The 25,676-nt window shown below is 42.0% G+C and overlaps 1 protein-coding gene across 1 annotated transcript in view; it reads left to right on the top strand.

The window, feature by feature from the left end:
• The window catches only part of SPAG6 (sperm associated antigen 6), a 103,845-nt gene that overhangs the window by 45,629 nt on the left and 32,540 nt on the right, over window positions 1-25,676 (top strand). The window contains exons 4-7 of the mRNA XM_069959053.1: window positions 450-633; window positions 15,968-16,173; window positions 19,194-19,367; window positions 22,175-22,327. Of these exons, the coding sequence (XP_069815154.1) occupies window positions 450-633; window positions 15,968-16,173; window positions 19,194-19,367; window positions 22,175-22,327 (717 nt within the window). The remainder of the gene's footprint in view (window positions 1-449; window positions 634-15,967; window positions 16,174-19,193; window positions 19,368-22,174; window positions 22,328-25,676) is intronic.

Below are 25,676 nucleotides of genomic sequence, written 5' to 3' on the forward strand. Positions count from 1 at the left end.
CTCTGTCCATGTCAGGAACTGTCCAGAGCAGGAGAGGTTTTCTGTGGGGATTTCCTGCTCTGGACAGTTCCTGACATGGTGAGAGGTGGCAGCAGAGAGCATTGTGTTTGACTGGAAAAGATACAACACATACAGCAGCTGATAAGTACTGGAAGACTGGAGATTTTTTAAATATTTTTTTTTTTTTTTTACAAAACTGTATAACCTATTTAAAAGATTTTTTTCTCCAGAGTACCCCTTTAAATATTATAGAAACATTATAGAAAATTGAGTAGACTCCATCAGCACTGTAAATAAAACTGTAATAAAAATAAGTATTTTGCCGTAATTTCTTCAATTTATTTGTAATACAGAAAAATCCAAGTGCAGCCTGGCAAACAAAGGGCTGACGCTTGCCCGGAGCACTATGTATCTTATGTAATCATATTTATTTGTCTTCCTCCCAACAGCGATTCTATAAGAAAGCTGCGGCCTTCGTGCTCCGAGCAGTTGCCAAGCATTCCCCCCAGTTAGCTCAGGCAGTAGTGGATTGCGGAGCCGTGGACGCCCTGGTCGTCTGCCTAGAAGACTTTGACCCTGGGGTAAAGGAAGCTGCGGCCTGGGCTCTTGGCTACGTGGCCCGCCATAACGCAGGTATGCATCCAGTAAGGGTATTGCCTGTAGAATGGAGATTTAGTTGCTTGTAAACTGTTTCTATAGCTACATAATGATTCACACCAGACCAGGCGGCCGCTAGTTAATATAATAATGGTGTCTGCACAGCCAGACCTGTATGCATGTTCTTCATCAGAGCCTAAAGCTGGGAAGATGGTTATAAATACGGATTAGCCAAGTGAAGGATAGAGAATTACATATAGTCCAACACATCCGGTTACGCTTGACATAGACGAGAAGTGACTGGACCGGTTACATTAACTATCAATATACTTCAGCGTTAAAAAGACTTAAGGGAGCAAACACAAAGCCAAAAATAATACATACCGCTCTTGTATAACACCACATGGGCTTCTTAAATCTTCTTATGTATTGTCAGGTTTATAGAACGCAGACCAGATGGGTTTACTGTGTATGTTATGTTTCATGCTTGGCCTTTTTTTTGGGGGGGGGGGGGGGGGGGGGGGGTACACAGCAAAACCCGACCAAGGCCAGTATACTGATGTTGTTTGTATGTTTCCCTGTGTTTGCATCTGTTGTTACTGAGTACTCCGCCTTACCCTCCCCCCCCCCCCCAAATATATTGGATAGGTTAAAAGGGTTATCCAGCGCTACAAAAACATGGCCACTTTTCCCCCCTCTTTTCTCTCCAGATTGGGTGGGGTTTCAAACACTGTTCCATTGAAGTAAATGGAGCTTAATTGCAAACCACACCTGACCTGGAGACAAGAGAGGGGAAAAAGTGGCCATGTTTTTGTAACGCTGGATAACCCCTTTAACCCCTAGGCGACCAAGGACGTACCGGTACGTGCTTTGCTATGAAGCACGCTCCGGTGCGGAGCTGGGGGTCGGCTGCAGTGGGGGCCCTCACCGCTAATGACAGGCTGCAGCGTGTCATTGCCCCTGAAATGCTGCTGCATTAAAGTGTAAGTGACAGGGGCCGTCCCTGTCACTTACCGATCGGGACCGATCGGCATAGCAGTGATCAGTGTGTATAATCTAATGATTGCAAGTTAAAGTCCCCCAGGGGGACTTAAAATGTGTAAAAAATAAATAAATAAATAAAAATTAAAAATGTTTTTAGAAGTACCCCAAAGCCCCTCCCCCAGTAAAAGTTTAAATTCACCCCCCTTTCCTATTATATAAATAAAACATATAAAAATAAATAAATAAACATATAATATAACGTAGTGTGCGTAATTGTCCGATCTATTAAAATATAACAACCGTCATCACTAACTGCAAACAGTGTAGACGAAAAGAGGGAAAAAAGTGGCAGGATTACCGATTTTTTTTTTTTTTTGTTACATTATCTATATAAAAAAATGTATTAAAAAGTGATCAAAATGTCCGAGCTACACAAATATGGTATTAATAAAAACTAGAGATCATGGCGCAAAAAATGACATCACATACAGCCCTGTAGATAAAAAACTAAAACTGTCATAAGCGTCACAATAGGCCCATTTTATTAATAATTATAAAATAAAAAATGAATAAATCTGTGTAAACCTGCTTGTGGTTGTGTTCGGACTGACCTATAGAATAATAGCATCATGTCACTTTTACCATATAGTGCATTACGTAGAAGCAGGAACCCCCCAAACGTTACCATATTGCATTCTTTTTTACATTTTCACCAATTTATATCTTCATAAATAATAATTTTGGGGTTCCATCATACATGTTATGGTAGAATGAAAGACGCCATTACAAAGTACAACTATTCCTGTAACAAACAAACCATTACATTTCCCTGTAGATAGAAAAATAAAAGTGTTAGAGCTCTCAGAAGGGGAGGAGGAAAAATTGAAAACACAAAAATGAAAATTTGCACGGTCTACTGGGTCATTTTTGGCTTAGTCCTCAAGGGGTTAATGGTGCGTTTACACTGACAGATTTATCTCATAGATTTTTGAAGCCAAAGCCAGGAACAGACTATGCACAGAAAACAGGTCATAAAGGAAAGACTGAGTGGCTCCTATGAAATTTGCCCCAGTGTGTGATAGGGAAATAGGATTGTGAGTCCTGGGGAAGGTGCTTGCTCAGCCACTGACCAATACTAGGAAGTACTAGACAATGGGACTGGGCTGTTTGATTAGAGGGGAAGCAGGACAGGTGAGTATCCCAACCTGAAGATGTTTTTCCCCAGATAACCCTTTAAAGCAACTCTGTACGCTGAATCTGCCCCCTCCAAACCGCTTGTACCGTCAGATAGCTGCTTTTAATCCAAGATCTGTCCTGAGGTCCGTTCGGCAGGTGATGCAGTTATTGTCCTAAAAAAATACTTTTAAACCTGCAGCCCTGTGTCAAATTTGTTTGGCCTAGAGTGTTGGTGCCCAGGCTTGCACCGCCTCTCCGTGCCTTGACGATCCAACAGTGTTGTTACAGGTGATGAATAGGAGAATACCTGCTTGGAGCATTCCTAATGATGAGGAGGGACGGAGGGCTGGTGCAAGTCTAATGCACAGACACTCTAGGCCACGCCAATTTGGCACAGGGCTGCAAGTTTAAAAGTTGTTTTTAGGAAAATAACTGCATCACCTGCCGAACAGACCCCAGGACAGATCTTGGATTAAAAGCAGCTATAAAAACGTAAAAACGGTTTGTGGGGGGCAGATTGTGGGTACAGAGTCGCTTTAAAAGAGTTGTTTACCATTTTTTTTCTATCAAATCAACTGGTGCCACAAAGTGCCAGAGATTTGTAATTTACTTCTAATAAAAAATCTTAAGTCTTCCAGTACTTATCAGCTGCTGAATGTCCTGCAGGAAGTGGTATTCTTTCCAGTCTGCAGAGCAAGAGAGGTTTTCTATGGGGATTTGCAACTGCTTTTGTCAGTTCCTGACATGAACAGAGGTGGCAGCAGAGAGCACTATGACTGAAAAGAATACACCACTTCCCATAGGCCATATGGCAGCTGATAAGTACTGGAAGACTTAAGATTTTTAAATGCAAGTAATTTAAAAAATCTGTTTAACTTTCAGACACCAGTTAATTTAAAAACTTTTTTTTCAATCTGGAGTGCCCCTGATCCTGATCCTTAGTTTTACACCCCCTGTGTCTACAAGTGCTCATACACTTTATATTATAAAGTTCACCAAATACACCACTGTGGTTGATTCAATATAAGGTGCATGGTGGTCTCCTAACAGATGGGGAGAAGAGTCAGGAGTGATGGATTTTCACTGCCCAACCCATTTGTATGTTCTTGTGTATGTGAAAGTGTATCTTCTGAAAGTTACCGCCCACTTGACTATAGGGGATATGTGCAGATTTGCAACCAGTATAATTCCCATAACAAAATAAAAACCAAGACTAAAAACTGATAGAAAGAACTCAATTACTTCTCTATATTACACCATTATTTTAGTTTTTCAAGTATTTTTGTCCCCCCCCCCCTCTCCAGGACGAACAGACGCAGAAGATTACCCCAGGAGGTATTGTTACAGGAAGCAGAGATGTTCAGTTTCTATCTTAATAGAAGACTACAAGCTGTAAATCCATTGGGCCGACCTAGTTGATGGACTGCAGAAGTGGTTTTCTTGGGTAGAGGGTTTACTTGGATATGAACTTTACAAGAAACAGAGGGATTACACTTAATCTCGTTTGTGCAGTTGCAGAAAATAAAAAAACCCTGTTGCTGCATACAGTCAGCCGTGGGTATTTATGGTAATCTGTGGCTTTTCAGAATTGCTCTGCCACAGTTCAAAGGTCATTGAATGTGATTATATCCTTCTGTGATACAGCATTCTGAAACTCTCCAGAGGGTCTACACCTGCGCGAGCCGACCATACCCACTAAAGGAGCTGGCTCTGTGCCAGCAAACACCGAGCCAGCAGAAGTACTTGTTAATATGACCAACGTAAGGGGAAATTATTTCACTCTATGGAAAAAAAATAAAACCGCACAAAGGCTTTGGTTCACAGACAAGAAATGAAAAGTACACATTTGCTCATTTTCACGTCTGCTTGCTATATACATAAATATAAATAGGGGAAAATAGGACATAGTCTGGAGTATTAGAAAAAAAAAAAGACTAAAAAACTAGTCAGCTGTCCGAAAAGAAAGCAAAAATAGGCAAACGTACTGATATCAGGTACGTCAAGTATGTACTATGTAATTTATATAGTAGATATTGTAAGGAAATAAACACAGAAGGTGGGGATTTATTTTGAAGGAGTATTCCAGAGATAAAATAAAATGGTTTTCAGATCAACTGGTGCCAGAAAGGTATATAGATTTGTAAATTACTTCTATTAAAAAAAAACAGTTTTCCTGTACTGATCAGTTGCTGTATGCCTTGCAGGAAGTAATGTAGTCTTTCCAGTGCTCTCTGCTGCCACCTCTGACCCTGTCAGGAACTGTTCAGGGCAGGAGCAGATCCCCAAAGCAAAAAATAGAAAATTGTGCTTTCCAAAAAAATAAGTATTCTTATTGTGCCAAGGAAGCAAAATATAAAAATAAACCTTCAAAACATGGGCCAAAAAGAAGAAGAAAAAATAGAAAATTTACAGCTTTCAGAATACAAATTGCCGTTTCCTAAAGGGGCAGACTCCCTGTAACTGTTGTACAGTCTAGCTGGGAATTTAACCAACTCTTATCTCCCTCCCACTACATCATTACTATAACCCTGCCCACCATACTCACTAATGGGATGGAGAGAAGAGTTGCTAGAATTCTTGGCTTGTGTCCAGTAAGAATAAGAAGTTTATTACAGGATGTAGATTAGACAGGACGTGGGCCAACGAAGACAACAAAGCAGCCAGCAAGCGTGAAAGACCACAGGAAGCTAGTAAAAACTTTATTTATCTATATATGTTCATTGATCAGACAGGTAAAAGTAGGTTTCATGATTGGAAAACCTATTTAATGCCCCAGTCACTATCGCTGCAAGTGTCCAGAAGGTGGGCTTTTCTGGTTAGATGCAGGGCTCTCCCTGACTCTTCTTTTCAGCTGACATCTTCATTGCCCATACTGTTGGAGCTGTCAGTCTTAGCTGAGAGGAGGGGCCAGTCCCGAAACAACCCATCATTTTCTGCTGTTTCAGGAGGCTTAACTGGATCTTGTCTCTGAGCTTTAGACCCACCCCTTATGTAATGCCATAACCAGCCTCTTTAGACCCACCTCTTTAGTGATGCCTTAACCTTTGGCCATAACCCACCTCTTTAGACCCACCCCTTCAGTAGTACTGAGCAACTGCTGAACCAGGGAGTACACAGAAGAGAGACATACTCACAAATCAAATGGATTGTTGGGGGTTTTAGAACCTATTCTATATGTTTCTGCAAGTCAGAGTACCCCTTTAAAGAGACTGTCTTTGACTTTTTTGCCACTGTGTATTTTTAAGCTCACTATATAAGACACAGATGTGAAATGCGCTTGCTTTTCCTGTATTTTCAGACAGCTCCTTTATTTCCTGAATCATCAGTAAGTCAGCGGATAAGCCCAGCTGACGGAGGTTTCCGTTTTAGATCATTTACCTGGAATAAAGAAGGATAGAATTGGCTCTTTTGAGTTATAAAATGTACAGGTCGGCCATTTGGAGGCTTTGATGGTGAGAGGGGCTTTGTGCCCATTACATCACCATTAGATAAAGTCCATTCACTGTCTGCAGGCCCCATTGTAGGCAAAGCCTCTTTTTAGGTTACATCCGGTTGTTTCCAATGAGCACATAAAATATATTCTTTTCACTTAGCAATCTGATTCCGCCGGGAAAGAGCGGGAAGTCTGATATCCTTGTGTTATGTAATTCGGTAAAGCCCCCTTTGAAAAGCTTGTTGTGAACATTTGTGGTGCGATGGAAGCGGCTTATGGCGGTAGTGTTACTTGTCAGGAATTGAGGAGTTACACACTTACTAGAATTCATGGTAAGAATATGAGGAGTATGTAAGTCCTTTATATGACATGCAGGGTAGATTCCCAGGTTGCACATTTGTGGCTGAAAAATTAGCTCCATTTGTCTTAATGTTGCTTCGGTGGCACGTGCATGGGTTTAGGCAACCTCCATTCATATGAATGGAACACAGTACTGAAGACTAGCACTTTAAAATCCCTTTTCTGCACCACATCGGTATGGAGTAACTTCTGTACCATGGGCACAAAGCTGTATCTGTGCTGTCACCAGGGATGGAGTAACTTCTGTACCATGGGCACAAAGCTGTATCTGTGCTGTCACCAGGGATGGAGTAACTTCTGTACCATGGGCACAAAGCTGTATCTGTGCTGTCACCAGGGATGGAGTAACTTCTGTACCATGGGCACAAAGCTGTATCTGTGCTGTCACCAGGGATGGAGTAACTTCTGTACCATGGGCACAAAGCTCTGGTAGTGTTATCACAAGGTGCTGGCTGTAAAATACTGTAATGGCTGGGATTGGACATAACTTGAATGTAGAGTGAGGCTATGTTCACACTACGTAAGTTCTGTGGAAATCGCGGCCGTTGTTTCCACGGAACTTACGTAGTGCTGCAGGCTAAAAGGATCCCAGCCGGAGTGTATACACATGGTATACACTCCGGACGGGATCCCTAGCGTCGTCGTAGAAAACTGACATGTCCGTTTTCTGTGGCCGCTATTCATTGAATAGCGGCCGCAGAAAACCCTGTCAGTGCACACAGTGTGCACATAGTGTGCTGTGGGAAGCTCTGATGCAGGTGCGCATGGATGCGCCCGCATCAGAACTCTGCGCCGCTTAAAATCATCCGGCCGGTACTGCAGTACCAGCTGGGATGATCTTTTCAGAGACCGGCTGGTACGTGACCCGGACGGATCACAGAATGGCTGGTCTCTTAGGTAGTGGGAACATAGCCTGATGATGTGCTCTGTGGCAGCCAGGGACCTATGAGATGCAACTAGTCCAGCCATGGCTCTATGTCTATTACACTGTATCACTAGCAGGTAATACTTAGAGATGAGCAAACCTTGAGCATAGTTATGCCGCTGCACCTTTTTGTCGAACCAGAGACCTGCCCTGACATACCCTGAAATTGTGATTGAAATGGGGCTACAGTCAATAGTTTTATGTATACCTAACTAATATTTTATTAGAAAAATATGACATGGTCCTGCAAAAAACAAACACCCATCAAATGGCTATATTAATATCAAATGTACTGTGATTTGTTATTGCTCTTTGAATACAGCAAAGAAAATACTAATAAATAAAAAAAGGGGTTAAATTATATTTCATAGATACGCCAGGTGAAATTGCCCGGTTGTGTAGTGGGATAATAGTAGGACTGTATCACCAGGTATAATACCATTCTGAAGTCCAACCCCTGGACAGTGGCGCGATAGACCCTGTGCCAGGTATAATGATAAGGTAACACATAAATAGGTAAATTAGGTAAATTTGGCCTACCATAAGAGTTATGATAGAATATAACTCAAATGGGCAAAAAATGTTTTCTTTTCTTTGGTATAGTTTATAGACTGATCCTACAAATTTAATTGGGATACAAAAATACACCACAAGCAAAAAAGAAATTTCTTTGAAATATCTCTATGTCTAGAAGTGCCACCACAGGGATACACTACCCATTCACGGCTTCTGACGTTTGTGGCCTTTCTTGTCACCCTGAAAGCGGTTTTGTTTTTACTGCTTCTTTATATGATGTATGTTTAGTCTGTGTCACTCGAAGTTCTTGGTGGGGACAAATGTTTAGTACAGCTTTGTTACAAGTTTTAAGACCGCACGATGACTCATAACAGCAGTGTAACTATTACAATAATCACCCGAGTGTGCCTGAACTAAGAGAGTAATGACTGGCTTCATGGGACACTCATTTTAAATACATCAGAGTTCTCAAAGTGTTATATACTGTATATACACACACACATCAGCCATAACATTGAAACAAATTGAGTGAGTTCATGTGTGGGGTATCCCACCTGCCTAAACATTGTATAGACCAAGCTCCCCCCCATTTATTAAAGTTAGGTCCTTTTTTGGCAGGATAATGACCTGGTCACATTGAGTTCAAGGTGGACCTTTAAGATGCATCAATCTTGGGCTGGGTGCGTCCACAAACTAGTGCAGATCAGCAATGCCTTTACACAGCAAAACTAATCTGGTGGCCAGGCCACACAAACAATCCCTGTATTGTTTGTACGTCTTTTTAAGTCCATTGCTATTGGCCGGCCGTCTCCTGTTTTACACCGGAAGATGTGTGGCTGGTAAATGATGATTTTACTGCTCGTTTACAAGATACGATCAGCCAAGTAGTCGGCATTTTCTCACTCACCAGCTGATCGCTGACACTTCTGCATGGGTCAATTATCGGCTGAGGGAGCGTTTCTAGTAACGTTCCTTGCTGATAATCGGCCCATGTGAAAGGGTCTTAGGGCCCTATTACACGGAGCGATAATCTGGCCAATCAGGCCGATCAAAGACAACGGTCAGCCAAAGAAACGACTATTTGTAATAGCGATGCATGTCCGGCAGCCGATGAATTTGACTCTCATCACCATCAACCTGGATGACCCCTCTAAATAATATTCACATTCCCTCAACTATTTAATGTTACATTTATTTTATTTGACTCTCTAAACATTCTGATAGCATGAACAATCTGACTACTGTTTCCATGTTTGTTAAATTGTAAGGTTAAAAGTGATATTGTCCCCCCCCTTTCCATATGAAAAGTTCTCAGCACCATTCTTAAAGGGGAACTCCAGTTGGTGCTTAAAAAAATGAAACCTCTGCTGAAGCATATAGCATTGCTTACCTGTTTATCCCAGTTTTGAAACTACCAAAAATCAATTTGTTTGGGGGGAGGGGGGGGGGGGTTGTTCTGTATTGTGTTTCTGCCCTTCCTGGTTAAGCAGTTCCCAGAAAGCAATGCTTTTCCCTTAGCTGATCATCACAGTCCCCCACCCATCACAATCAGTAAAATTAGTGCTGCACCTGCTTCTGGCCATTCAGAGATGGTGAATCACTCAGGAGATTGGGGGATCCAGCCAAGCCTCCTGTGACATCACGCCCTGCCTCCTGTCTGTATCATCAGCCTGTGTTCAGCAAACACACACAATGTGAGACAGAGGCATGTAAGATTTGTCTCCTGGGGGGGATAGCAGCAGGAGCAGGAGACAATGTGAATTGGTACAGAGGCCATTTTTTTTTTTTTTTACTTCCTGGATTTCTATCAGCTACCAGTGTGGCAGAACTGCACAGATACGATAATACATTGTATAGACACATAATATAACTTTTAATGTACTTTTATAGAAAACAAGTTTTTCTTATCCGGAGTTCCCCCTTAACCTCTTAAGGACGCATGACGTGTCATCATGTGTCCGCAAGAGGTGTTCAGAGCAGGGCCGCGTGGCGACCCCGCTCTGAACCGCCGCGATCCCGGGTGCCGCGTGTAGCCCGGGACCGTGGCTATTAGCGGACACGGTCTGATTGCCGTGCCCGCTAATTCAGTAATCGGATGCAGCTGTCAAAGTTGAAAAAAAGGAGGAAAAAACGAAAACGCAAAAACGGAAATTGTCCCCGTCCTTAAGAGGTTAAGCTTATATTCTGGACATTTCATATCTTACCGTAAAAAGGATTTCTATGCATGGTATTGTTAATGGACAGTGCAGTATGGGTGGGACTTCACAGCTGTGTTGCCCCACATCCCCGCCTACTTTAGCTGGCTGTCCCAGAGGGGGCGGGGCCTAAGCACAGATACTGTCACAGAGGGGTGGGATATGGGGCCATTTAAGCCCTGCCCCTACAGCACTGTACGACTGTTTGAGGGGAGAGACAACCAAAAAATCCTTTATACGGTAAGATATGAAATGTCCAAAATATAAGAATGGTGCAGAGAACAACTTATATGAAGGGGGGGGGGGGGTGACAATATCACTTTAAATATCTTTTAGATACTTGCCTGGGAAATCTAGGCAATTTAACCTAGTTAAATCCAGGATCCATCTAATAACTGGCCATAGCCATTTTGTTCCTTCAGTCGACAGCTATCTCTCCCAGGCCTCCATACACATTAGGGGGATAGGCCATCTCTGTTTTGTAAAAAGTTCTTACTCAATCTGCTCAGCTATTTTAGTGATATTCCTGATCTAGGGTGGGGGATCTGTTTGTGTCTAAACATATGACTGTATTTCTATATGTAGTCTGCTGAAAGGCGACTACTTTAAAGGGCTGCTGATGGCTGCGGCAGGATGTCACAGCAGGTGCTGCACACAACTTGTACACAGTGTACGTCTGAGCTACAAAACAGGATAGGAACACAAACCACAGCTTTGAAGGCTGTCAGTCACATCTTGCGGTTCAGGCTTCATTATTGTGGTTTATTGCAATATTATGGTTATCTATAATTTAATCTATTATAGGCGTCTGCAGTGCAAAATAATGGCTGGCGTGCTGTATAGAGCTGGATAGCTGTGCTACGTTACAGTCATCACCCAGAGGAAATATTATTCTAGATTTAGTATATACAAATGGGGATCTGAGGTTATGGTGGAAGGAGACTTGGCTTCCACTGACCACTAATGTTTATGGTTCGACATAGAGAATTGCTCAATGTCTTTTCTTTATTACAAGTATTTATTAGACTATAGAAAGACTGATGTCAGGAAATAAGGGGAATACTAAATGAATTGCTATGGTGGAATAAAAAAACAGGAGTGAGAACCTAGAGTGCATAATAAAGGGGTACTGCCGTGAAAATCTTTCTTTCACATCAACTGATTTCAGAAAGTTATACAGATTTGTAATTTACTTCTATTGAAAAAATCTTAAGTCAGGAGAGGTTTTCTATGTGGATTTGCTCCTGCTCTGGACAGTTCCTGACACAGACAGAGGTGGCAGCAAAGAGCACTGTGTCTGACTGGAAAGAAAACGCTACTTCCTGCAGGACACACAGCAGCTGAAAGGTATGGGAAGACTTGAGGTTTTTAACACCTTAACGACCACAGGCATACATTTACTCCCCCCACAGCCTGGGCCTTGGTGCAAGAGGATGTAAATGTACGCCCTGCCGGGGTCCTGGGCTGCCGGGGTCCTCGGCAGCCAGGCCCTCACTCTCAATGGCGGGCTGCTGTGATCGTGCGGCTGCCCACCATTAACCCCTTAAACGCCGCGATCGCACTGTGACTGCGGCATTTAAGTGTAAGTGACAGGAGCATCTCCTGTCACTTACTGATCGGGACCCCCGCAACGTGTCTGCAGGGGTCCCGTTCGCATGGCCTGACTGACCGAGGTCCTTTACCTTCCTCCGTGCAGTCAGGTCTTCAGTCATTTGATACAGTCTTCCACAGGCTATTAGAATAAAACAATATTATTCCAACACGGTGAACGGCGTGAACAAAAAACTGTAAAAAAAAAATGCAGAGGAAAATTTGTATTAAAAAAAAATTTATTAAAAGCGATCAATACGTCTAATCTAATAAAAAATGTTACTAATAAAAGCTAGAGATCATGGTGCAAAAAATGACACCCCATAGGTGAAAAAATAAGTGTTATAATAGTCACAATAGGGCCATTTAAAATATATCTATTTCAAAAATGTTAGAAAACCTAGAAAACCTGCATATTGCTGTCTTCAAACGGACCTATAGAATAAAGAAAAAATGTCAGTTTTACTGTAAAGTGCATTACGTAAACATGGAACCCCCCCATTTTTTGACCCAAATTCACCCCATGAATGATATTTTGGGGGTTCCGTCATTCATTTTATGGCAGATTGAAAAATGCCATTACAAAGTACACCTTTTCCTAAAAAAACAAGCCCTCACATGGCCCTGTAGGGGGAAAAAATAAAAGAGTTATGGGTCTTAGAAGGCGAGGAGAAAAAAAACGAAAATGCAAAAGTGACAATTGGCCCGGTCCTTAAAGGGGTACTCCGGCCCAGCCCTATTTTTCAGATATGGCCGAGGAGGTGGTAGTTATGGACGGTGGAGATCACTTACCTCCCCGGTTCCAGTGGCCGGTTCCAAATCGGGGCTCCCCGTACCCCCGTCCCATGGCCGCTTCCTGGTCTGAGCTGCCTGGAGACTCCGCCGTGGCCGCTGAATGGCTGAGCTGCCTGGAGACATCACGTCTCGTGCGGCAGCTCAGACCAGGAAGCGCCCACGGGATGGGGGTACGGGGCGCAGTGATCTGGGACCCGGCGCTGGAACCTGGGAGGTAAGTGACCTTCGCCGTCCATAAACACCCCCTGCTCGGCCATATCTGAAAAATACAGCCGGGACGGAGTACCCCTTTAAGGGGTTAAATAGAAGTAAATAACAAATCTGGATAACTCACACATTTGATTTGAAAGAAAAAGTTCTTAGCTGAAGTACCCTTTTAGTTTACTCATTTAAAATTAGATACGCATTTGTATTTTTTTTTTAGTTAGTTCAATGTAAGTGAATGGAGCCAACTTGTAATACCACATACAACCTGAGGACAGGGGTGGTGCTGTTTTTGGAAGATGGCAGCTATGGTTTCCTAAACCTCTTTAAGAGAGAGTATTAAAAAAAATATAGCTACTTTTCTTGCAAAAACAGCGCCGCCCCTGTCCTCAGGCTGTGTGTGGTATTACAGTTCAGCTTCATTCACTTTAAAGGAACTGAGCTGCAATATCACAGCCAAACGGAGGACAGGAGTGTCCCTGTTTCTGAAAGAAAGCAGTCATGTTTTTCTAATCCGGATAACCCCTTTAAGTGTTGATGTGTGCACAGGTTTTTCTATATTTTATGATAGTTCATATATTTTATGTAACCTGATTTGGAGAACATTAGATTACAGGATTCTATTGTGATAAGTAGATGGACGTTCTCATAGACTACAACGCAGCAGCTGAAAACCTCCAACCTGGAAAAACCCAGCAATTAGGCCTCCTTCCCCCCATTCTGCATTCTTGGCGCTCAGTCTGCTCTGCTGTTTAAGGGTTCCCGCTCCTGATATTTCTCAGATGTTATATTTAACCAGTAATTTGATAATTTGGCCATTACTAACCATTAAATATGGACAATCCATTTGACATACAACCTATTATTGAGCCTCTTTGCGGTTCAGTCACTTGTATGACTCGGATTACCTCACCTTCGGGGTAATGAGGCCAGCCTTTACACCCGGGCCCTACAGCAATTTGTAAGTTAAATCCTCTGGGGGGGGAAACACAAAGTGAACTGCGGCGAGATTAATCTTCATTTTTACCAATTGTCCCTTGTGTGTTGGTGTAAATATGTGTGTTTATCCAGAGAGAGACATACACATACATAAACATGCCAGATTGGCGACTAGAAATTGTTATGGATCATGTATATAGGATTGTGAACATGACTTATACTGTTATTTATTCCCATTGCAGAAGAAGACCACAGAGCTGAGGAGGGGAGGGGGGGGGGCTCTATAGTATTTGTTCTTTTTTTTGTTTTTAAAATATATTCTAACAAAACAGAAAAATAAAGAAAGGTGATGTTTTTCTGATGGGAATGGGTGACAGCGTTGGTCTCTGTATCTGGATGGAGGGGCTGATATAACACAGCAAGGCTTCTTATAGAAGTTGTAGGTATTATAGATCATTTGCAAAGTAAATATTTTAATTAGAAAACACTAGAACCTTATGGGCGGTTATGTATTCTACTTGGGACGTGTATGGGGACCCGGCTGGTGATGGGTTGTTTATGAGCTCTTTGTTTTGATGAAAATTTATAGAAAAAAATTGAAAAATACGTATTTAACTGAGAGCAGTTTATACACAAGATATGACATGGATATGAGATTGATAGATAGACCGATAGATAGATATGAGATGGGTATGAAATAGATAGATAGATAGATAGATAGATAGATAGATAGATAGGAGATAGATAGATAGATAGATAGATAGGAGATGGGTATGAAATAGATAGATAGATAGATAGATAGATAGATAGATAGGAGATAGATAGGAGATAGATAGATCAATAGATAGGAGATAGATAGATAGATAGATAGATAGATAGATAGGAGATAGACAGATAGATAGATCAATAGATAGATAGGAGATAGATAGGTGATAGATAGATAGATAGATAGATAGATAGATAGGAGATAGATAGATAGATGATAGATAGATAGATAGATAGATAGATAGATAGATAGATAGATAGATAGGAGATAGATAGATATGAGATGGGTATAAAATAGATAGGTGATAGATAGATCGATAGATATGAGATGGGTATGAAATAGATAGATAGATCAATAGATAGATAGGTGATAGATAGAGATAGATGGATATAAGATAGATAGATAGGATATAGATAGATATTAGAAAGGACATAGATATTAGATAGATATTTGAAATAGAGATTAGATAAATATATAGACAAACAGATAGGGGAGAGAATAGATGGATGGAACATATCAGGTAGACTGAAATTAACAGATAGTTGGATAGTAAAGATATAGGTGAGAGATAAGAGACATTGGAGACCTAGGTATGAGATGGACGGATAAATAGGAGATGATAGATTTTGTCACACTTTACTTTCAAACATAAAAAGTTTAATACGTTTGTAGGAAATCACAAGTCCATTAAAATGGAAGATACCACATAAGCTGCAATCTAGTGTGGGTACAACCAGCGTACAAATAAGTAATAATCCTAAAGTTACACAGAGCGCTCGCTATGTCCTCGTCCAAAAGGAGCAAATATCATCCTGAGATTCAGCAAGAAAAGGATTGGGAGGCTGGTTATACAGACAAATAACAGGACCTAGATATCTATCACTGCCATATCTTCTCCAAGCCAGTTGTTGTGAATAGCCACAAGCCTTTCATTCCGTGTCATCCGGTGATTTTTATATATTTGCGTATGATTATGTATAATTTTATAATGTATGCTATTTGCCCTGTGATTAAAATGTATTAGGAGCTCCTGGTGGGTATGATCTATCCCTCTATATACTATATATTATTAGTAGAGACTACAATTATAATGTGTTGGGATATGACGGATAACTCGGCCACAGTGTTGCAGGGATGGGACTGTGCTTTGTTTCCTGCGGTCAGCCATGCATATAATAGCAGTGTGGACTAGTCTGGGCTTAAACAGCTGACAGCTGCTTACTTTATTTTTCCAATAGAATAACAAGCTATTGCAGTCTAATCTAGCTCCTGTAAGAAGGGGCTCCAACTATTGAGCGGTGTTCCTTTCAGCCAGGGATTGGTCCACATGGCTGCAGGAACTGGGAGGGCTGATTTAAAATGCAGATCTGCAGACAGCACAGTCCTGCCTGCCCTCTCTTCCTTTGGTGTGTCTGTCATAGTGAAAAATGGCTTGTACAAGGGTCAGTCACCCGTGCTTACTTAATTACCTCTTGTTGGACCTCCAGAACTGTCACAAGCTGTGGTGGATGCAGGAGCTGTTCCCCTCCTTGTGCTGTGTATCCAGGAGCCAGAAGTCGCTTTGAAAAGGATTGCTGCTTCAGCTCTGAGTGATCTATCAAAGCATTCTCCAGAGCTGGCTCAGACCGTGGTGGACGCAGGGGCAATCGCCCATTTAGCCCAGATGATTCTCTATCCAGATGCTAAGCTCAAGGTACTTCTTTTCATTCATCATTTCACTTTTAAGTAGTAATAGTTACTGTGCCTTTAATTTTTTTTTCAGTTGTGTGTGAACATAGGGGGAGCAGGGGTACTTCTGCATGTGTGTATATCTAATATAGATAAAGAAATGCATTTAATTCTAACGTTCCTGTATATAATGACAAATGTAGCTCTGCTAGGTGTAACAAAATCGGCTCTACTACATCTGCATTGAAAACATTGATTGGTGTTTTAGCCAGATGAAGTCTCTCCTTCCTGCACATGAGCCGTCTGTCTCTCCATCACTTCTCGGGCTCCCGGTGCCTCTTACACCCGCAGTAGTGGCTGCTTTTCTCATTTGTCATGAATTGTTTGCCTTGGACAGTTGCTTTTGGCCGATCCGCAGCGACAAGCACAAAGCCACCAAAGGAATTCACTTCCCCTTTCATTCTGGGTTTATATATTTTGCAGCCGTCTATCCCTTGTAATACTCAGGAAGAAGTTTCTGAAGTTGTAGTTGATGGTCAATACATGTATCCCGGGCGTCTGGGAGTTGCTGCTTTTTGGATTTTTTAGAGGGAATCTTTCTGGATTTTCTTCTGCAGTGTAACTATTCTTTTTGTTATCTGCTTTTTTTATTATTTGCCTTTCTGCTATAACTTTTTTTTTATTTTTCATGTGGCTTTATGAGGCCTATTTTTATACGGGAAATTTTCTTTTTTTTTTTGCCCTGTTCTGAGACTGCGTCATTTTTATAAGTTTTATTATTTTCTATAATGTTTATATAATATATATATATATATATATATATATATATATATATATATATATATATATATATATATTTTTAAATAAAAAAAAGATATATTTGCCAATTTTTGTACTATTCAGGTTTCACTCTGAGAGCAGATAACAGAATTATTACAATTGTGTGGATACCTAATAAATAAGTATTTTTTTGTTCCTGTCTAATGCATACTTAAATAATGCTTAACAATTTTAATTACTTTTTTTTTTTACATGTTTGATTCATTGAGGGATTACTAACCTCTTTTTTATTCGTAATGTATTAATGTACTTCTGTATGAATATACAATATATTCTGTGTCACTATGACACAATGATGCAGCCTGAGTTTGCCCTAGCTAACATTAAAAGGGTTATCCAATGCTACAAAAACATGGCCACTTTCTTCCAGAGACAGCATCGCTCTTGTCTCCGGTTTGGGTGCAGGTTTCCTAACTTAGTTCCAGTGAAGTGAATGAAGATTAATAGCAAACCACACCTGAACTGGAAACAAGAGTGATGCTGTGGAAGAAAGTGGCCATGTTTTTGTAGTGCTGGATAACCCCTATAAGAACAGCCATGGGGTCCTTTCTAGGTCCCCAGAGAAGACTGTATAGGGATCTTACAAGTCTCCAGTCTTGAAACCTGGTAACCTAGTCAACAGGGTAGAAACTTTTGATCAGTACTTGCTGTTACACAGTGGATAAGGTTGAAAAAAAAGACAATGAGGTCCATTCTAGCCATGTTGGTCCACAGGAAGGCATCAAACCCTCCTAAGACAGATGCCCATAAGATAATTGTTCCATAATAGGGGGACAATTTCTTCCCAACACCAAATCAGAATAAATCCTGTACTCAGCATTCCACCTTAATGAATCCATTACCTATAACTTATAATATTTAGAGATTAGCCAACTGAACTTCATGAACCGGTATTTGTTAGTTACAGAACCAAACTTTTTGCAAAGTTTGTAGCGACTTTGTAAAGATGGCGGACCCACATTTTAATACATGTAGAAAACTAAAAAAGAGCCTATGCTTACCTGTCTGCGCTCACCTGCTGTTTACAACCACTTCCAGCCAGGTCAGCCAATCACTGACTGATTGGCTGAGCGGGCTGTAACTCACAAGACTAGAGTGACCACCCGCTCAGCCAATCACTGATTGACTAAGACAGAACGGCGCTGCGACTAGTGATTGGCTGAGCGTGCTGTCACTCTCTTCTCAGTTAGGAAGTGGAGGCGGCTGTGATCAGCGGGGACACTGGGGAAGCACGGACACGTAAGTATTGATAAGTGAACTTGCTGAACCACACTAAAACAGCTCAACACTTACAACTGGTTTGCTGTGTTAGTGTGGTTCAGAACCGAACTTTTGAAAATTTGATCATCTCTAATAACATTATATTTTTTATTTACTTTAGAATATATTTTCCAGGAAAGGCTCACTGCTGTTACAGTAAAGAATCCCCATCTCTGATGATGGTCAAACTTTCATTGTTTACTTCCAGCGAGTTAAAATCTGTTATGGCCATGTGATGTATACACAGGTGTATAGCTTGTTTGGGCCCTATTGCACAAGCTGATTATCTGTAGAAACAGAATGATATTGCTCTGATTTAAAGAGCCAGCGTTCAGCCGATGTCGAGCAAATGTTCCTTTGTTGGCTGATCACACTACTCTGACTTAGATCTCTCTGTATAATTGGAAATGTGTGTCCGACCGCTGATTAAAGCAAAAGCCCACCCGACTGATCTAGTGATCTAGGCCCGGCCGCGCGATTACCGATCTGTGCAATAGGCTTGGTAAACGAGTGCTGATCTGTGCTTGTGTCCTGAGTGGCTTAGGCCATCTTACAGCCTTTACAGGACAGATATCAGGCCACACACCTATGTATTTATCACGTATGTTCACATTTATTCCCTTGTACCAAACAGCAAAGATTTCTAGTAAATAACTGCAAAACCATGAAGCATATTGGAAAATTGTGCAATTGTGTCTTATTGCACAGTGAGACGCATTTTGGCCACCATGACCTTGATTAGCTTGAGCCAAACTGGTGAAGGCCATTGCGTACTTGACCTATATCAGAATAAATAAGCAACTAGATTTGGTGCCAGTATTCATTTCTACCCTGTCTTTTGTATGTACTTGCCTCGAGCACCACCGACCAGCGGAGTGCCGTCTTCTCTGTATATCATTGCACTGGTCCCGCCACCTCATTTGTATCCTTGTCTCCACGTAACAGCGACAGGTGCTCTCTGCTCTAAGCCAAATATCCAAGCACTCTGTGGATTTAGCAGAGATGGTGGTAGAAGCCGAAATCTTCCCCGTCGTCCTGACCTGCTTGAAAGACCCGGACGAATACGTCAGGAAGAACTCAGCCACTCTAATCCGAGAAATTGCCCGACACACCCCCGAGGTAAATGGGCTACAAAATAGCGACGTGCAGCGTTAATATATAATTCAGCGGGGATTAATAGCAGCACTCAGAGCTAGATTGGTGGGTTGAGGGAGTAAATTACAAATTAAAATGATACTTTAATCCTTTTGTATGGGATTCATCATCAGAAGAATTAGCGTGCTGGATATTTAAATCCTTTCTTTTGTTGATCGTCACAGTAATGTGACTCAGCATGACATCTATGGGCTGCGGTGAGACGACCTGTTGCCCTCAGGGGCTGCTGCTAAGCTGATATCAATTGCTGATTCAGCAATAGTCAGGAATAATGTGATTATCATAGATATATATTTGGTTGGACGTTATTGCTGTATAGTCCTCATCCAGAGACGTCTGATAACGTGCAGATTGGCGAGATGTTACAGCAATTTAGAGACCATTTTGTAAAGCCTTCCTCTCCCCCCCCCTCCCTTCTTCCGTTCGGCACTGTCGGCTTTTCACAGAGATCGCGCATAAATTGGCGTTAAACAGGGCGTCATATGTTGTCATTGAGCATTAATGCTGCGGATAACCAGCCGGGATCCAATTTTGACATCTTGCAGATGCATAAAAATCTGCGCTTTCAGGCTGCTCGCATTCGGTGCCACCAGAGACATATGTTATTTGGGTTTAAAAGGCAAATCTTAAAGAGCATTTATACCATAGAAAAAGAGCATTTCAGGATGTATACCTTAGGAATTTAGGGCCAGGAAGAGCTTGAGTTGAGCTGTTCACACACTGTTAAATATGGTGATGCGTATTTGCTGTCACCAAGCTTTCCGGTCATACACATGAGCTCACCGTAATGCTCATACCAGCGTATGTATGCCGGCACTCCGTGTTGTTCTGTACACGAAGTATATAAGTATCCCGGCACTCTCGTTTTATTATATGCAAGTTTACATTACTTACTAAATACATACATTGGCAATTCAGTAAGGAGATAAGCAAACATCAGATATATCATGGGCACCACTTTTCTTCAGGGAACAAAGGTCAAAAGTCAGACTGTGCCCAAACACAATAAAATCCAGAAGATCTTGCAGATTTTATTATGTATACTGACCCTAATGTAACCAATGACTAAAAGATTTTAAAGTGAATCTGTGACCCCTTGACTGCCTAGAAAAAAATATGTTATTTGTGAATGGTGTCAAAGAGGCGGAGCCTATTGTTCCCTGGGCTTTAGCACTGCTGCGCCTCACTGTGCTGTATGCCTGTCCTGTGCATAATCAGCCAGGTACTCTCTGCATACAGCACAGTGAGGTGTAGCAATTCTAGGGACCAGAGAATAACAGAATCCGCCTCTTTGACACCATTCACAGCCCAAATTAAGTTTTTTTTTTTTTTTTAATTGAAATGAAAGCACAGACACAGACAACAAAGGTATGTATTAAATGCTTAGATCTATCCAGCGGTGCTATCAACTTGGTAGGCAGTCTGGGGTTACAGCTTCACTTTAAATGACTGTCATACCTTTTAAAGGAGAAGTCAAGTGAAAATTTTTATTAAAAATTTTAATAAATCACCAATATACACTTATTACGGCAAAGGCTTATAAAGTGCTTTTTTCCCTGCACTTACTACTGCATCAAGGCTTCACTTCCGGGATAAAATGATGATGTCACTTCCTGAATAACATGGTGATGTCACTTCCTGGATAAAATGGTGATGTCACGCCCCGACTCCCAGAGCTGTGTGGGCTGTGGCTGCTGGAGAGGATGATGGCAGGGGGACACTGAGGGACACTGAGCATCCCCCTGCCATCATCCTCTCCAGCAGCCACAGCCCTCACAGCTCTGGGAGTCGGGGCATGACATCACCATTTTATCCAGGAAGTGACATCATCATGTTATCCAGGAAGTGACATCATCATGTTATCCAGGAAGTGACATCACCATTTTATCCAGGAAGTGACATCACCATGTTATCCAGGAAGTGACATCACCATGTTATCCAGGAAGTGACATCACTATGTTATCCATGAAGTGAAGCCTTGATGCAGTAGTAAGTGCAGAAAAAAAGAGCTTTATAAGCATTTTCCGTAATAAGTGTATATTGATGATTTGTATAATCTTTGGGGAGCATAAAATACTTTAATAAAAAGTTTTGCCGGACTTCTCCCTTAAGGCCTCAGATTGACATAACCATCCCTAGCGTTTTGTATGTGCAGATTGCAAAACTGACAAAAGGTATTGTAGTGCCTTGGGCACTGCTATAGTAAGTGTCCTGGAATTGGACCCTTCATGCCAAGAAAGCGCTCAGTGTTCTGGGTACTTTGCATAAAGGGTCCACCTTCCATGCACTTATTATAGCAGTGCCCAGGACATTATAAAACCTTTTTTTTTCCAGTGTTACAGCCAAAACTTTTGGTATGTTTGAACTTTGCTCCCAGTCGTTTTAAGGACTCGGCACTACTGACAGAATTCCTTTACAGATTTGCCCTAATCGCCATATTGGAAGTTAGTGGATTTACCTCCTTTAAAGTACTCTACATCATTGGAACATTAAGTTGCTTTGTGTATTTATTAAACAAATTAGTCTTTTATTTTTATGTTTCTCCGCCAAACAGAAATCATGTAAACAGGCTGCAAATAGCAGGCGCATATTATACAAAGGAAAAGCAAAAATAAAAATAAAAAAAAATCAAAGAAGCCTAAACCTTCCATCTCCTATAGGCCGTATCACATGGATTTCCTTTTAATTGCATATTTGTAGGATGCATATTTACTGTTTTATTATAGTTTCCCTTTTATTGCTAAGTTGTAACTTATCATCTTTAATTCCAGCTGTCCCAGCTCATAGTAAATGCAGGAGGAGTGGCCGCTGTCATAGACTGCATTGGGAACAGCAAGGGGAATGTGAGACTTCCTGGGGTCATGATGCTGGGTTATGTAGCAGCTCATTCCGAGAACCTTGCAATGGCTGTCATCATCTCAAAGGTTAGTTATTGGAGAAGAATGCCTTTCTTGCATCTATTACGCTGCTTCTAATGAAGAGAATAACAAAGCATTGTTTCTATTACCTCTCTCTTACTTATTATAGCTACTGTACATTTACTCTCCGCAACAATGTTGTTGATGTTGCTTTGTGTATACTTTTTGTGCATTTTTTTGGTGTTTTATGTTGTATTGGTTGTCATTAGTGTTGAGTGGACCTGTCAAACTGTTGGGGCTCCGCAATGTTCTCCGAACCCAAATGCTCAGCATTTGACTCCCGGAGTTTGGAGAAGTTGGATGCCGCCCTAGGGTTGCCAGGATACAGAAAACATGGATACAGGCTATGGCCTATGGCTGTATCCATGTTTTCCAGGATTCCCTAGGGCATTGTGGAATGAAATGCCAGGTGTTTGGCTTCAGAGAACATTGCTGAACCTGAAACATTTGACAGGTCCACTCAACACTAGTAGTAATTTTTTTTATTTAGTCATATCCATTATGTAGAACTAAAAAAGTCAAAAATTCTTGTAACTAGATTACAGCCAGTCACTGAGGGTCCCAGGGTTGCTTTGTCATTTGCCAACAAGTAGACGTTGCTGAAAGCAGAGGACCACTTTAACTTGCTATGTTAGTTCAGCATTAATTCAGCCTAGAAGCCTTTGGCCACTAGGCATTCCCCTTCTTGTCAAACTCCTCCATGCAAAATTAGGTCCTTTCTCTGCTTAAAAAAAGAGACCAAACACAGGAAGTCCCAGTCCTCTGAGAGCTCATAGACAGGGTCTGGTATTTATTGACGGCAATTCCTGAGTGCGCATAAAGCAGGACAAGTCCTCATTGCACATGTGTACAGCTGCTGCATGTCTACATTTAGTAGCAGAGAATCCTGGGGGTGCTCGCATTGTGTGGTCATCTCTCCTGTCACACAGCACCAATCCTCTGTAAATAGTGATGAGCAAGCATGCTCGTCCGAGCTTGGTACTTGTTCAAGTATTAAGGTACTCAAAGGTGCTTGATGCTTGGACGAGCATCTCGTGATACTTGAGAAAATGGCATCATCCTTTTCCTGCAAGTTTGGGTGCAATTTGTCAGCCAATAAACATGCAGGAGACTCTTTGTGCAATTACGTGGGACCCATACATGTTGATAGCAGGAATTGGTTGGCCAGATCAGATGACCCGGGCATTTCAGAATCTGGGCTGGCGGTGCTCGCCTCACATGCATGCTGGAAGAGAAAAGGGACAGAGCTGCTGCTTGTCAGGGAGAGCGTTAGGGAGGGAATTAGCGTTCCAGTAGGCAGGGATACTATAGAAAGAACCCAACAGCTCTTGTAAGGGCTTAAAATTTTATATTTTGTTTGGATTACTCCAGACTGCTGGCTGGGACTTGCGGAGCAGCTACTACGATCTTAGCAGCACACTGTGGAGATCGACTGCTGGCATAAAGGGGACAGCAGATGCTGCACACAGACCCCAAAAAAGTCCTCAGTTCTATTATTTTTTTTGTGGCTGGTGCTGCTGCTGTTGTACATTGTATTGCTGGGATTTGTAGTGCAGCTGCATAGAACCTCACTGCTCATTGTCCTGTTTGAGGTGGCATAGACCATATACCACCACTTACACACAGACTATACGTCAACCTCCAAAAGCTAGTGTGACCACCAGTATCTTTTGTCATCTGCAGCCAGTCTGACCTTGGTCGCATGTGCCTTGCCCATCTTGGTCTGCGTCAGCACTATTATCTTAAGGTTGACCACCAGGCTGTTGCCCAGAATTTGGCGTAATGGTGCGATTAGGCAGCCTCAGAGGCATCCATGCATGCTGCCCCTGCTGTTTCCTGGCCATTTTTGTGGTGTTTCCATCATTTTCTGAGGTTGACAGGTTTTCACAAAACCTTCCCTGGCCCAAGCTTGGGTCCCCTGCAAAAATGCTTGAGTTTCCCATTGACTTCAATGGGGTTCGTTACTCGAAACGAGCACCCGAGCATTGGGAAATATTTGTCTCGAGTACCGAGCACCCGAGCATTTTAGTACTCGTCATCACTAGTCATTTCTCATAAATCCGGCTTCTCCAAGGGGAATTCCTTTGTTTGTTTATATACCCTATGCAGTATATCGGCCTTTTCCGGGACAGCCCATCACACTTAAAGACAAGCTGCGGTTCTCTGATTTTGGAGCTAGAAATCCCAGCAGGCTTCTCCATCCTAGGCCACAAGTTGCTCGCTACGTACAATAGATCATTTAGTCCTTTGAAAAAAGAGAAAAAAAATCAATATTTCCATATTCCCCTGTGCATCTTTTCAAGTACAAATGGAACAGCTGCTTTTGACATACAGGTGGAAAGTGTAACCCTTTGAGGTCTCTGATGGGCAGAGATTAACATGCACGCCGCAGAACTGGGGCACTGTCTGTAATTGCCATTAAATTGAAGTGCTTTAAATCCTCATCGCATTAGCGCACGTTCAGCCAGTTTCGTCTGGCAGGGTTTAGTTGTGTAATCGAGTCACACATAGAAGGAGCAGTCTGCAGAAATACAGCATTTTAGGCAAAGAAAGAAGCACGAGTGTCGACATACAAGGGGTCCATTATATCTGAGCTGATGTCTAAGGTGACGTGTAAGAAAGCAGGGTGTCAACCAAACTGGCCACAGTTACAGCTCCCAAACTCCTGAATGTCATAGCCGGCTATTTAGGCAGCAATGTATCTTTTATATTATGAAGGGAAAAAAATCTCAAGTCTTCCAGTACTTATCATCTACTGTATGCCCTGCAGGAAGTGGTGTATTCTTTCCAGTCTGACACAGTGCTCTCTGCTGCCACCTCTGTCCATGTCAGGAACTGTCCAGAGCAGTAGCAAAGCCCCATAGAAAACCTCTCCTGCTCTTCAGACGGGAAAGATTAACACTTCCTGCAGGACATACAGCATCTGATAAGTACTGGAAGACTTGAGATTTTTTTCTGGCACCAGTTGATTTGAAAGATAAAATTTTTTTGGTGAACTACTCGTTTAAGCCAGCACTTAATACATTAAAGGGGACCTGTCACCCTGGCTGCCGGGGTAAAGCCCACCCCACCCTCCTGTGGAGCCCCTTATACTTATACCCCTCTCGAGGTCTCTGGTGAGCACATGCACGGCTTCCAATGGGAATTCTTCAGCGGCGGGACAGGGTCCGGGACCGGGACTTCGAGGAAGGGGTAAGTATAAGGGGCTCCACCGGGGGGTCGGACGGGCTTCACCCCGGCAGCTAGGGTGACAGGTCCCCTTTAATTTCCTCTAAAAACATGCAATAAAGATAAGCGGCTGCCAGGCGCTTCTTATCTCAAAGGAAAAATTATCTGTTTATATTACGCGACCTAA

The sequence above is a fragment of the Dendropsophus ebraccatus genome, chromosome 2 (genome assembly GCF_027789765.1).
Source record: "Dendropsophus ebraccatus isolate aDenEbr1 chromosome 2, aDenEbr1.pat, whole genome shotgun sequence".
NCBI lineage: Eukaryota > Metazoa > Chordata > Amphibia > Anura > Hylidae > Dendropsophus > Dendropsophus ebraccatus.